Genomic DNA, 14,911 nt, shown 5'->3' on the forward strand with positions numbered 1-14,911 from the left:
GGCTGACTCTTTAACCTGAAAACCCCAGTGCTAGTCCTACTCAGAGTAAGCCCACCGAAATGAATGGACCAAAGTTAGACATGCCTGCTAATTCCAGTGGGTTCTGAGTAGGGATAGCGTTGGATAAAAATGGCAATCCAAAATGCTCTCTCTGTTTGTGTGCATGCAAATACACACACACACACACACACACACACACACACACTGTCAGTGCTTTTCTTCTTCACTTTATTGGCCGAGGGAGCCAGCGTACAGCTTCCGGGTCATGTGGCCAGCATGACTAAGCCGCTTCTGGCGAACCAGAGCAGCGCATGGAAACGCCGTTCACCTTCCCGTTGGAGCGGTACCTATTTATCTACTTGCACTTAGATGTGCTTTCAAACTGCTAGGTGGGCAGGAGCAGGGACCAAGCAATGGGAGCTCACCCCGTCACGGGGATTCGAACCGCCAACCTTCTGATCGGCAAGTCCTAGGCTCTGTGGTTTAACCCACAGTGCCACCTGCATCCCTAATATTCATTATAGGTAAAATAAAATAAAGAGGGGGAAGTGGCAAATACTTTTCAGCTACTTACCCTGGTGGGATGGAAGCCCGAGTACTCAAGATGGCCACTCGCTGCGTACCGGGCCGGTTCAGGTTGTTTTGGCCGGGGAGCTGGGTGTGGCTGGGTGCGCTCTGGCTCCGGGAAAAAGTGGCCACTTGCATCCCGTTGCCGGAACGGACCTGCTCGATCTTGCCCGTCCCGCTGGCTTGCACCGTGCCCAGCGACCACATCGCCGTTCCGTTGAACGTATTGCTCTGCCGGACGGCCAGCGATCCGTTCCCGTTCCCGGAATACACCTTCCTGCGCTGGGAGGCCAGGATGGCGTTGGAGGCTGCCCGGGTGCTGTTGACCAACAGGCACTGCTGGCACGAACAAGGGTGCCCAGAATTGGTCCCCACAGGCCAAGATTGGGACTTGGGGATGGAGCCGATGGTGAGAGGATAAGCCAAGTCCATGCGCCTCCTTAGACGGCGTTTCCTCTGCGTCTGGCGGTTCACCTGAGACATGCTGTTGAAGTAGATCAGGTAGCAAAACCCCAGCGAGGATAGGTCCAACCACGGGTGCTGCTTCTCGTACGCGTTCTGGATGGTGATGCAGATGTCCATGTCGTACGGAGTCCAGGAGTTGTTGTCGTTTTCCCATTCCCACACAACCCCCTTGCCGGGGGCAGAGGAGGGGTCGTAAAAGTTCCTTCGCACCGGGCGCATTGTCCCTGGGAGAGAACAAAAGAGAAAGAAGGGATGGATCAGAGGTGGGGAATCGCAGTTTCATGTGTTACGTATACAGTGGTACCTTGGGTTAAGAACTTAATTCGTTCTGGAGGTCCATTCTTAACCTGAAACTATTCTTAACCTGAGGTACCACTTTAGCTAATGGGGTCTCCCACTGCCTCCATGCCGCCACCACCGCCGTGCAATTTCTGTTCTCATCCTGAAGCAAAGTTCTTAACCCGAGGTACTATTTCTGGGTTAGCGGAGTCTGTAACCTGAAGCGTCTGTAACCCCAGATACCACTGTACAGTCAAACCTCAGTTGTCGAACAAAATCCGTTCTGGAAGCCCATTCGGCCTCCAAAATGTTCGACAACTGAGGCGCAGCTTCCAATTGCTTGCAGGAGATTCCTGCACTCAAGCGGAAGCCGTGTTGGACATTTGTCTTCCGAAAACGTTCGAAAACTGGAGCATTTACTTCCAGGTTTTCAGCATTTGGGAGCCGAAACATTCCAAAACGGAGGCGTTTGGGAGCCGAGGTTTGACAGTATGTAAAATAAATCTTGATGATATGCAAAGTAGCAGAGTAGCTTACAGCTAGGAACCTAAATAACTCCTAGGTGACTGATACCTTCTTTGTAAAGACTACAGTACAGTGTCCAGATTCTTCATATTCCAAGGAACTTTATTTTCATAAACATATAACTAAGAAGAATATTACTCTATTTTTCCAGAGGGAGTCTCGGATTTACAGAATCCATCGTGGTTTCTGATTTGATCCTGGAATGTCCTGCTTCTCCTTAGGATGCCCCTATTTTCACCTGAGAAATTTTGGAGGGTATGGAGTTATGTGGCCCCCGAGCCAAGGAGATAAATAACTATACAACCTTTAGAAGACATTTTAAGGCAGCCCTATACTGTATAGGCAAGTTTTTTCAGTGTTTAATGTTTAATTATGTTTTTATATATGTTGGAAGTTGCCCAGAGTGGCTGGGGCAACCCAATCTGATGGGTGAAGTATTATTATTATTATTATTATTATTATTATTATTATTATTATTGACATCCCTATTTTCATCAGAGAAATGTTGGAGAGTGTGACCTGCCTTTTACACTTCACTCTGATTGGTAGATTTTTTTGGGTTCTAGTTTTGTTTTGTTTTTTAAGCCATCTTGGAAACAGCATTGTCTTATCAGAGCAGCTGGTAAAGGTGCAAGCTGAACCATATTACTATGGGGAAACCCAGCCAGATGGGCGGGGTACAAATAATAAATTATTATTATTATTATTATTATTATTATTATTATTATTATTAAGATTCCTGTTGAACCTGAGACCTATATTCTGCATGAAAATCAAATGCTCCTCTACCAATCTATGGCTCTACCTAGGCCATGATGATGGGTCTTGAAAACTATTGGCCTGGGAGAAATGTTGGAGGGTATGCAACTGTAGTTTCATCTTATTTCCTTGCATCGATTGTAGATCCACAGCCCTTTCCCCCCTCCTTCTTGCTAGCAAGGGAGGTCTTGCTAGGGCTGCTTTTAACACCTTCCCGTTTTCTGGCAATGCATTCTGGGCATATCTTTGCTACCTGCATCCCTCCCAGAGTTGCTGGCACTGTGGTGCTAAGGCAAGCACTAATTGTGCTGCGTCAGGTTCCACCCATCCCAAATGTCCTCCCTTCTCAACACAAGCTGCTCAGCCAATTTGGACCGGGCCGCATTTAGTCACACGATTATGCTCCGCAGCCCAGCCTGCGGTCCAGCCCAGCCATTGTTCTTGCTCAGTTTCCCCCTCAGTGATCAGGAAGCCCTCCTGACAGCCCGGGGCAAGTCTGAGCCTTCCTGTTCACCTTTTCCACGGACCCAACAGATGCAGGAGTAGCCTCTGCTTTCTCTCTGGATGTTCCCAGCTGATGTCACACACACACACACACACACACGCACAGACACCGTTTGACCCCTTTTCCGTTTTATAACCGACACCACCAAGCAGATTCCATCTGAGGCCACAGCTGGAGTTTTTTCTTTTTCTGTTAGGGAAAGAATTTTTCCTTCTCCCCTTTTCACCCTGTGAACAGAGCTAACACGCTTGGGAAAAGGAAAGTTCCAGTTCAGATAAAGGTCAGATATGGCAGGATTAATTGATTTCAGAAAAGGTGCTGGCCAGCCCCACTTCATATACTGCACACATATACTGGACACAAGCCTATCTGGAGACAGTGATGGGCAACTGGGAGGGGGGGAGGTGGATTCTTTCAGGAATATGATCCAGATTGACGGGAGGCAATAACTGGACCATCTTCTCCCAGGCACTTGGACCTGAATGCGACATCAGCTCTCCCCAGTTGTGACTGGGAGCCAGTGTGGCCTAGTAGTTAGAGCGTCACTCGGCCCATTGGGAGACTTAGGCCAGACTCCATCTATCAGCCTGATCAACCTCACAGGGTTGTTGTGAGGGCAAAATGGTTGAGTGGCAAGAACCAGGTAAGCCACGTTCAGCTCCTTGGAGGGAAGGTGGGATAGAAATGTAATAATAATAAAAGGTAAAGGACCCCTGACAGTTCAGTCCAGTCGTGAACGACTGTGGAGTTGCGGCACTCATTTTGCTTTACTGGCTGAGGGAGCCAACGTTTGTCTGCAGACAGCTTTTTCAAGTCATGTGGCCAGCAGGACTAAGCCACTTCTGGTGAAACCAGAGCAGTGCACAGAAACGCCATTTACCTTCCCGCCGGAGTGGTACCTATTTATCTACTTGCACTTTGATGTGCTTTCGAACTGCTAGGTTGGTAGGAGCAGGGACCGAACAACGGGAGCTCACCCTATCGCGGGGGTTCGAACTGCCGACCTTCTGATCAGCCAGCCCAAGGCTCAGTGGTTTAGACCACAGCGCCACCCGCGTCCCTCCTAGTGATAATAATAGCAGTAATAATAATAGCAATAATAATAATAATAATAATAATAATAATAATAATAATTTTAAAATGCCAGCAACTGGTCTTCAGAGGTATACTGCTGTCTACAGTAGAAGCAGAACATAGCATAAGCTCATCTTTCTGTGGCCACCCAGTTGCCTGTGGGAATTTGCAAGCAGGAGCTGAGTGCAAAAGCAACTCTCCCCTCTTGTGAATGCTAGCAACTGGTATGCAAATGCATGCTGCCTCTGACAGTGGACAGAGAACACAGATGGCTAGTTGCTCTCATTATTAGGAAGCATCTCTTACTGCTTAGCCAAGATCTGCATCCCTAAATAGGAATGTAAGATGAGCCATTCTGGACCAGGCCAAAGGCTCACCTAGCCCAGTGACAATTAGGACCTGAGTGCAGCAGTGCTGTCCTCATAGCAAAGGGTTCAAGGCCCAAGGCGCTAGTGGGAACACTTAGGGAGAGAGCCCTGCCTGAAGCCACGGAATGCTGCTACCAGTCAGTGTAGCCAGTACTGAGCTAGATGGGCCAGATAGGCATGGAAGAGACTCCTGCATGCCTGAAACCCACCAGGGCACCATGTAATAGGGCACCAACACACACACACACACACACACACACACACACACACACACACACACAGAGCAGGCCCTCCTTGCCCAGCTTATCTCGTCTCTCCCTTCTGCATGCTGATGTTGCAGCCAGAACAGCAGGCTGTGTGCGCAATCAATAATTATGTTTGAAGTGTTACGTTAACTATGCATCCCTCCCCGGAGACTCATAAAGCTAAACGGCCGTACGCCAGCGGTTTCCGTGGTGTTTGCTTTCAGCGAGGGCCGGCTTGGCAGGGCTCCTGGCGCTCTTGCCTTGCAGCACTGCTGAAGAGGAAGCCACCCGCCAGCAAAAAGAGGTGCACCGAGTGTCTTCCTGGAACAGGCCGCAAGGGGCACCAGCAAGTCCTCCTCACTGCCTCCCCTTTTGGCCTGGCTTGTGAGTGCAGGAAAGTGCCTTCTACATACCCTCCAAGTATCCTTATTTTCCAGGGATAGTCCTGGAATAGCCTTGTCTCCTCCTTGAATTTGTCTAATCTTCTTTTAAAGCCACCCACGTTGGGGGACATCACTTCCTCCCTGTCCTGAATCTTCCAACATTCAGCTTCCTTGGACATCCAGAAGTTCTAGGGCTATGAGAGAGGGAGAAAAACAGACCCTCCAAGTGTCCCTATTTTCCAGGGATGTCCCTGATTTAGAGAAGCCGTCCCGGTTTCTGATTTGATCCCGGAATGTCCTGCTTTTCCTTAGGATGTCCCTATAGTTAAATCTATGGTTTTCCCAGTAGTGATGTATGGAAGTGAGAGCCGGACCATAAAGAAGGCTGATTGCCGAAGAATTGATGCTTTTGAATTCTAGTGCTGGAGGAGACTCTTGAGAGTCCCATGGACTGCAAGAAGATCAAACCTCTCCATTCTGAAGGAAATCAGCCCTGAGTGCCCACTGGAAGGACAGATCCTGAAGCTGAGACTCCAATACTTTGGCCACCTCATGAGAAGAGAAGACTCCCTGGAAAAGCCCCTGATGTTGGGAAAGATGGAGGGCACAAGGAGAAGGGGACGACAGAGGACAAGATGGTTGGACAGTGTTCTCAAAGCTACTAACATGAGTTTGACCAAACTGTGGGAGGCAGTGGAAGACAGGAGTGCCTGGTGTGCTCTGGTCCATGGGGTCACGAAGAGTCGGACATGACTAAATGACTAAACAACAACAATTTTCATTGGAGAAATGTAGGAGGGTATGGAGTTATCCAATCCCCGAGCCATCTGAAGGCAATTCTGTATAGGGAAGTTTTTTAAAATGTTTAATGTTTTATTATGTTTTTATATGTGTTGGAAGCTGCCCAGAGTGGCTGGGCCAACCCAATAAGATGTGTGGGGTATAAAAAGTAAAAAATATAATTATGGAATGGGAATATCCCTCTATAAGAATGTTAAGGTTTCAAATGTAGATAAATACTCATAAATGCACACATATCTAAATATATGAACCATGTGACTGAAATAGCACGGGAGAACAATCCTGAAGCCATTTTGACTCTCCCAATGACCCCAAATATTCCTCTACAGTAAGGGAGGCAAATGGGGAAAGCCTTCCCATTGTCTTTTTGTTTGCAAATCCTGTCTTAAGGGTGTATTTGTGTATGAATAGGGTGAGCCTATGACCTGGGACCCAGGAACTAAAATATTAACCATCACAAAAGAATGCCTAGGCTGCCCGGGTAATGCAATCAGTGACCATTATTAGGTATCCTGGCAGACAGGATTTCTGCTGTAGACCACCTCCTTCTGTGATGTATGTATGATGGTTTGGAGATGATGGTTTTGGGCTACAGGGTGAACAATTTCAAAAGTCTATATAAGGGCTTGCACACCATTGTTCAGGGTTCTCCTCCCTCCTGCGTGTGGGGAGTGGGGACCCTGTTGCAACAGTTCCTTGAATAAAGATCAGGCTTACTAGCCGCTTTGCTTCTCAATATACTCTGGTTGGCCACCGTTATTTTCTCCTACTGACAGGGAACCCACTTAAGGCCTCGTATACGGGCTCCGGAATACCCCATAAGGAAAAGGGAGCAGTTTTTCTTATAACATCCTATTTTCATTGGAGAAATGTTGGAGGGCATGGTAGATTGATTTGACTGCAATGGCTTTTGTAAATCCAGGGACTGTCCCTGGAAAATAGGGACACTTGGAGGGTCTAGGACGGTTCTCTCACATGCTCTCAAGCAATCCTCCTCCACAGGGTCCTTGTGAGGGAAACAAAATCATTGGTGTTGCTGACACATGGAACTGAGTTTGCCTCGTTTTTGCTAGCTGGCCTCATTTTGTTGTTGACATAACCTGGGTCTGAGTCATCACTGGCCTTGCTAACAGAAAGTCTGCCGTGAGCCCTTCCTGTTCACGACTGCCAAGCCTATCGTTCCGTGAGAATAAGTTTGCTTAAAAACCAGTAAATCTTTGGCGAGGAACGTAATGCTTTGTGCAAATGCCACTGTTCTGCGGTCAAGTGTAATAAATCACTATGAACGCTAATAGCATCAATATAGCACTTTGAGATGCACATTGTCATGTGTTGCATCTTAAAAACATTTTCAACAACCCTGCAAGGTAGACCAGTGTGATTATTAATCAATCAATCAATCAATCAATCAATCAATCAATCAATCAATCTTTATTATGGTCCAGAGACCCAACAAATCGTTACAAAGCAATGCACAATTCAGACAGCCTACCTCCAGGTTAAACAAGCATTTTGTTCAGACTTAAAGATAGACTTATTATCCCTGTTTGCAGATAAAAGATGGGGGGTTAGGCTGAGAAGAAGCAGTTTGATTCGGGGCCCACCTAGGCCATGTTCACACCACACGTTTGAAGCGCTGTGATACCACTTTAAGAAGAGAAGAAGAATTTGATATCCCGCTTTATCACTACCGGAAGGAGTCTCAAAGCGGCTAACAATCTCCTTTTCCCTTCCTCCCCCACAACAAACACTCTGTGAGGTGAGTGGGGCTGAGAGACTTCAGAGAAGTGTGACCAGTGGCGTAGCGTGGGTTGTCAGCACCCGGGGCAAGGCCAGTAATTTGCGCCCCCTAACCCATGGATTTGCGCCCCCTAACCCTAACCCCCAGATGTTGCGCCCGGTGCGGCTGGGCCCCCCTGCACCCCCCACGCTACGCCACTGAGTGTGACTGGCCCAAGGTTACCCAACAGCTGCATGTGGAGGAGCAGGGAATCGAACCCGGTTCACCAAATTACGAGTCCATCGCTCTTAACCACTACACCACACTGACTCTCTTTAAACAGCCATGGCTTCCCCCATATAATTCTGGGAGCTCTAATTTGTTAAAGGTGCTGAGATTTATTAGGAGATCCCTTATTCCTCGCACAGACCTAGAAAGTTCTCTGGGAAGAGGGGTTCATGGTTAAATCACTCTGGGAACTGGGAGTCACAAACTGATGTGGAAATGAGGAGAACAGAATTTAAGATTGGAAGAATAGAAAAAGTAGAGAAACCAAAATGGGGAGATCTACCCATTGCTAGCAACAGCTCAGATATGGAGATGTATGCATGCAGACAGTTGCAGGTTCAACCCCCAGTATCTCCAGGTAGGACTAGGAAAAGACTATTGTCTGAAACCCTGGAGAGCTGCTCCCAGTCAATGTAGAGATTAGCGAACTAGATGGACCAATGGTCTGACTCAGAATAACGCAGCTTCCTATGCTCCTATTTAATTCACCCTTTATTCAGAACATTGAGGACTAGAATCTTGCTCTCACCATAGCTCAGTGGGCAGAGCATCGGCTTGAATCCAAGAAGTCCCTGGCTTCTCCGGATAGAGGCTGGATCTACACTGATGAGAAACGCTATAAAAACATAGCTCTCAATGCAATTTACCATTGGTAATGTATCATTGGTTTACCCTCTGGTGCCACATTTTTATAACACATTTTTAAATTTATAACTGAGACCAGGGTCACTGGAAAACACCCTCTGTCTGAAACCCTGGAGAGACACTGCCAGTCAGTGTAGACAATACTGAGCTAGATGGGCCAGGGTTTGACTGCCTAGAAGGTGGCTTCTTATGTCCCTAGGTCTTAAGGGAAGGCCATTGCTCAGAGATAGAGCATCTGCCTTGCATGCACAAGGTCCTGGGTTCAATCCCATATGCAGGTAGAGCTGTGAATGTCCCCGAACTGAAACCCTGGAGAGCTGCTGCCAGTCAGTGCAGGAAATACTGGGCTGGAAGGACCACTAAGCCAGTTTTCTATGTTCCTAACAGATGTGCTGTACAGTGGTACCTCAGGTTAAGTACTTAATTCATTCCGGAGGTCTGTTCTTAACTTGAAACTGTTCTTAACCTGAAGCACCACTTTAGCTAATGTGACCTCCTGCTGTTGCCGCTGTGCCACCAGAGCACGATTTCTGTTCCTACCCTGAAGCAAAGTTCTTATCCTGAAGCACTCTTTGTGAGTCTGTAACCTGAAGCGTATGTAACCTGAAGAGTATGTAACCCGAGGTACCACCATACCTCAGTGGCAGAGCGCCTACTTTGCATGCCGAATTATTTGCAAATTATAAATAATTTCATAAGCTGTGTGTCTTTGTTTCTCAATCTGACCCTTTAACATGGTTTTGCATGTATCATGGCAATTTATGCATTGTGACTTGCTGTTATTTTTACTGATTACAGTTTAGTAGCTATTTATTGTACTTGTTAAGAGTGAATTCCTGATTAATTTTTATTTGCTGATATTTCGAGAGTTAATTCCATTGTGTACCATTATCTTCATTACTTTATCTGATATAAGTTGTTTGTTTTAAAGCTACGGTTCATTATGATTTGCCTACAGTAATATAGAAAGGGGGCATACAAATTAAAAGAGAAATGGGGGGGGTGGAGAGTAAAAGTCTGGGAGCCTGCTGGTAGTTTTGTTTGCTCAATGTCTCCTTCCACTTCTCTGTTTTGCCCTAAACAATGGAAGCAGCGAGCTGGCATTTGAAAAAGGTGCTTTCCCCCACACTATTGGCAACCGAAAAAGTGCCAGTCTTATTGCTTGGGGGGCGGAGGTTTATCACAAAGCTCAGCTTACATAAACAACCTCCTCCTGGCCTGAACATTGCTCTGGTCCACCTCCGCACAACTCGGCGTCCACATCCCCGCAAAAAAGCTCTCCCTGCCCGTTTGTCCAGCCCGATTAATTACCATAATTACGGCAATTAATCAGCTGCCTTCTGAGCCTGCCTAGCCCAAGGGGAGGAATTGAATCAGGCAGCAGCGCATTTTGCTGAGACAGCGCTCCTCAGGAGGAAGAGGAGGAGGAGGAAGACCCGGGAAGCCAGATGGCCTACGAGGCAAACGGGCCACCGGGAGGGATGCTTCGGCCTGGAGGTGACGCTTGAAACCAGATTATTCATCATCACAAGGTTTTTCATGGACGATTCTTTCAGGCCACATTCTGGAGCAAGTAGGTGCTTACAGTCAAGGTTACGGTGGGTGAAAATGTGCCAGAAACAGTTATGGAATTCAGATACCTCCACTCTCTTTCATTTTTTTAAAGCAAGTTTCTAGTCCTTATGGATTGCAAAAGTATGCCTGAAAGAGACCGTGACTGACCCAAGGACACCCAGTGAGCATTTCATGGTTGTGTGCCTGGGGCCACCCAGTCAGATAGGTGGGGCCCTACTACTACTACTACTACTACTACTACTACTACTACTACTACTACTAATAAATTGAACCCTGGTCTCCCAGATCCAGCACTCTAAACCACTACACAAACGCTGGCTCTTGTTGTTTTTCAGTCCACAAACAATGCACAATTAATGCCATTCTTTTTACATTGTTTGGGCAGTTACTTTACACTGAAATGAGCTCAGGTGGCGATAGATATGTAAGGAATTACTTAAAGGTAAAGGTAAAGCTACCCCTGCCCATACGGGCCAGTCTTGCCAGACTCTAGGGTTGTGCACTCATCTCACTCTATAGGCCGTGGCCAGTGTGACAAGCTGCATCTGGCGAGCCAGCACAGCACATGGAAACGCCGTTTACCTTCCCGCTGGTAAGCGGTCCCTATTTATCTACTTGTACCCGGGGGTGCTTTCAAACTGCTAGGTTGGCAGGCGCTGGGACCGAACAATGGGAACGCACCCCGCCGCGGGGATTCAAACCGCCGACCATGCGATCGGCAAGTCCTAGGTGCTGAGGTTTTACCTACAGCGCCACCCGCGTCCCTAAGGAATTACTTGTCATGTTAAATAGCAGCGAAAACAGTCATACCTCTTGTTACGTTCAGTTCAGGTTACATTCTTTCAGGATATGTCCCGCGGTGACCTGGAAGTAACGGAACGGGTTACTTCCGGGTTTCGCCGCTCGCGCATGTGCAGACTCTCAAAATGACGTCACGCACATGCGCAGAAGTGGCGAATCGCGACCCGCGCACGAACAGATGCGGGTTGCATTCTGCTCATGTTGCGAACGGGGTTCCGGAATGGATCCCATTCGCAACCAGAGGTACCACTGTATAGTCATTGGCAGAAAGTGAACTGCAGCAAAGGGGAAACAGTGTTGATTTTGACAAGCACAGGTCTTTGGGGAAATCGCTGCCTTCTTACATCCCTCAGTTAAAAGTGGGCTCCACATCTGAAGGGCAAAGACAACTCATCTAGCCTACCCTGTAAGGTTGTTGTGAAGATGAATATGGCAGTGGCCAGCAAATAACCACGTTATGTCACCTTCAACTCCTTAAAGGGATATAAATGTAATGAATAGAAGTTAACACATTTCTAGAGGGTTGGGCTTTGGTGTCCTCAATAGCTCTCTGTGTTTTGTCCTAATCAGCAAAGCAGAAGAAAATTATGTCAAACAATTCATTTGCATAGGTCACAGACTGCAGTGGATTAGCAAAATCTCTTCAGCACGTTTGCAGGAGCTTTCCCAAAAGATTAATGTTATGGCCTGCTTCGCTTGTTCGCTGCAACGTTTTAAACTATTTTATAAATTTATTTGTTGTTGGGGTTTTTTTAAAAAACAAAATCAGCTGTTTTAAGTCCTTTGTTGGTGTTCTGGGGTGGGGGAACGGGAGAATGGCTCAGATTCGTGCTCTAAAAGAAAGAAAGGAATGAACCAAGCGCAGAACCCTTATTTCAAGGAGAGAGATATGATTTTGCCAATTTGCTCTCTCATCCCCCCCGCTTTGCCCCCATCTTTAGTTGTCCTCTTTTTTGTCAGTCGGTGCAGACGGTATCGAGACAAATGGTCAGCCTCTTCCCATGTTCATCCAGTTGCTTTCAAGGGCAGGACTGCAAAAGGGGATGGAAATTGTGGGGAAGGAGATTTTGGCTAAACATTAGACAAAACCTCCTAATGACAAAGGGCGTTTGGACTGCGGAACTGCCTGCCTCAGGATGTGTTGGGGCTCTCCTTCCCTGTACGCCTTTTGAGCAAAGGCTGGATGACCTCCTTTCAGGGAGACGCTGTAATTCTGCATCCCGCATTGCAGTTCCTACGTAGAGCAAGGTGTGTGGGGGTGGGGGTGGACTAGGTGACTTCTGTTAGCCCCCTTCAGGCTCTAAAATCCTGTGATCTCCCTTTGGAACTTGAGCTCAGGGTGGAATCCAAAGAACATCAGGTTGAAAACAAGCCCTTGGCAGCTTCCTCCGGTGACCCAGGCCTCCCAGCCAAGCTCAGAGGGAACGTGCCAGCAGCCCCTGCAATATTGGCAGCGGAGGCGATGCAGCACTCAGGTGCCCGCTTGCAACTCTCCTCGCACCAGATGCGTTCCCTGCCGTGCCGGCAGCCACATGCAGAGAGCCTCTCTGCTCCTCAGCCTTGCCCTCAGCTCAAATATCCTGTCCTAAAAGTTGGTGGAGAGGGAGGGCACCGTAGCCCCTTCCCACGGCTCCAAATAAGTTTCGGGTTTCTTTTTTTGAAGGGAGCCCCCAAACTTCTGAATTTCTTTCTTTCATCGCAGCTGAGATTCCTGCATTTCAGGGGGTTGGGCTGGATGACCCTCAAGGTCCCTTCCAATTCTATAATTCTATGAAATCCTGATCAATGCTGTTTTTTGCTTTGGACATTTTCGCTCTCCTTTTCCCCTCCAAGGAGTTTAAGGCATGCTCCTTTATTTCATCACCAGAACCACCCTGTGAGGTACCAACTGGTCTAAGGTTCTCCAGTGGCTGGCGGGGGGTGGGTGGGATCTGAACCCAGGTCTCTGCAGTTGTAGTCTGATGCATTGACCACTGCACAACACTACCACAACGCTGGCTGATAAGAATGCTACCGGTGATGTTGCCATTCAGTCCTTTGTGAGGCTGATTTTAGCTAAGGCTCTAATTAGAGGCACATTTACCTGGGAGTAAGTCCCACATTGAACCCACTGTCCCCGTCGGAGGCAGTAATACCAGTTGCTGGAAGCCACAGGAGGCGAGAGTGCTCTTGTGCTTGGGTCCTCCCGGAGGCAAAATATTAACTCAGCACACTGAACAACGCCCCGTCAAACTGCCAGGGCATTTCTCCAACTTTAAACCCCATTGATTTCTCACTAAACTCTAGTAAGGCAGAGAAAAAGAGGGCAGATGAGGGCAATTGCCGCATCAACTTCACATCTGCACCAAGCACTTAATGCACATCTAGTCACACTGTTTTCCCCAAAGAATTCTGGGAACTGTAGTCCCCCCAGAGTTATCGTCCCCAGCACCCATAACAAACTACAGTTCCCAGGATTCTTTAGGGGAAGCTATGAACTTTAAAGGTTTGGTGTGGACATAACCATAGGTTTGCAAGGGCAGCTGGGAGGCTTCTATTGACGGGATTGTGCAGTCTGGGATCTTCAAGATCAGGGATCTAAAGCATGGATAAGCAAACTAAGGCCCGGGGGGCTGAATCCAGCCCAATCGCCTTCTAAATCCGAGCAGCGGACAGTCCGGAAATCAGCGTGTTTTTACATGAGTAGAATGTGTCCTTTTATTTAAAGTGCATCTCTGGGTTATTTGTGGGGCCTGCCAGGTGTTTTTACAGGAGTAGGATGTGTGCTTTTATTTAAAATGCATCTCTGGGTTATTTGTGGGGCATGGGAATTCGTTCATTTCCCCCCCCCATATAGTCCGGCCCCCCACAAGGTCTGAGGGACAGTGGACCAGCCCCCTGTTGAAAAAGTTTGGTAACCCCTGACCTAAAGCTTCAGCCCTGCAGGAAGAGAATGCTTCGATATTCAGCCCTGGGGACTCTTCCCAGGCCACACCCTCTCCACAGGCCACACCCACCCAAGGCCACACCCACTCACCCAAGCCAAACCTCCACATGGGTCCTCAGAAGCAACTCTGGCTGCACTGGATAGGAAGAATTTTGTCTAGTCGAGGGTTTCCCAAACTTGGGCTTCCAGCTGTTTTTGGGACTACGATTCCCATCATCCCTGACCTCTGGTCCTGCTAGTTTGGGATGGTGGGAGTTGTAGTCCAAAAACAGCTGGAGGCCCAAGTTTGGGAAACCCTGTTCTAGTCCAACTCCCTGCATGCTAAATCCTAAATAGTGCTCAGGGTTTGCAGTTTACAGGAACCTAACAGCTTTTTAAAGATTATTTATGTACCGTATTTATTACATTTTACTGCTCGCATCTTAACCATTTCTCCTTTTTTCCCCATACCTGGCCACCTAGCCCAAAAGCTTTTGCAACAGCTCTGCATGCTTTAAGAGAAGCCGCACAAAAAACACAATTACAGCAGTCGTCTGAAAATGATGCGTAAAATGCATTACCCTCATCCCAAACAGCAGAGTGAACTCATTTGTCCAAATTTTAAAACCAGTCCAAGATGTTATGAGCCAGGAAGGAATACTGCAGATCAGAAAAGAAAGCTGGCTGCTTTTCCTTCACAAGTGGCCAAGTTCCAAATTGCAGCAAAATGGAAAAATAAAAAGTTCCAACTGCCCAAGGGTGGGAGCTCCGTTCAAGCAGAATTTCCTTCCTTCTGGACCAGCACTGGGGAACCTGTGGCCCTCCTAATGTTGCCAGACTACAACTCCCAGCATCCCCTGGCTGTTGGGCCATACTGGCTGGTGCTGATGGGAGTTGGAGTCCAACAGCATCTGCAGCTCCCCAAGTCCCCCACGCTTGTCTTAGACCAGCCTTTCCCACACTGGGTCCTCCAAATATTTTGGAATCCAACTCCCATCAGCTGAAG

The 14,911-nt window shown here is 47.7% G+C and overlaps 1 protein-coding gene across 2 annotated transcripts in view; it reads right to left on the reverse strand.

Annotated features, from left to right (window-relative positions):
- Window positions 1–14,911, reverse strand: part of DTX1 (deltex E3 ubiquitin ligase 1) — a 51,507-nt gene that overhangs the window by 21,941 nt on the left and 14,655 nt on the right. For both annotated transcript variants that reach the window (XM_083717280.1, XM_083717281.1), the window contains exon 3: window positions 575–1,256. In XM_083717280.1, the coding sequence (XP_083573406.1) occupies window positions 575–1,256 (682 nt within the window). The remainder of the gene's footprint in view (window positions 1–574; window positions 1,257–14,911) is intronic.

The sequence above is a fragment of the Podarcis gaigeae genome, assembly GCF_964106915.1.
Source record: "Podarcis gaigeae genome assembly, chromosome: 16".
NCBI classification, from domain to species: domain Eukaryota; kingdom Metazoa; phylum Chordata; class Lepidosauria; order Squamata; family Lacertidae; genus Podarcis; species Podarcis gaigeae.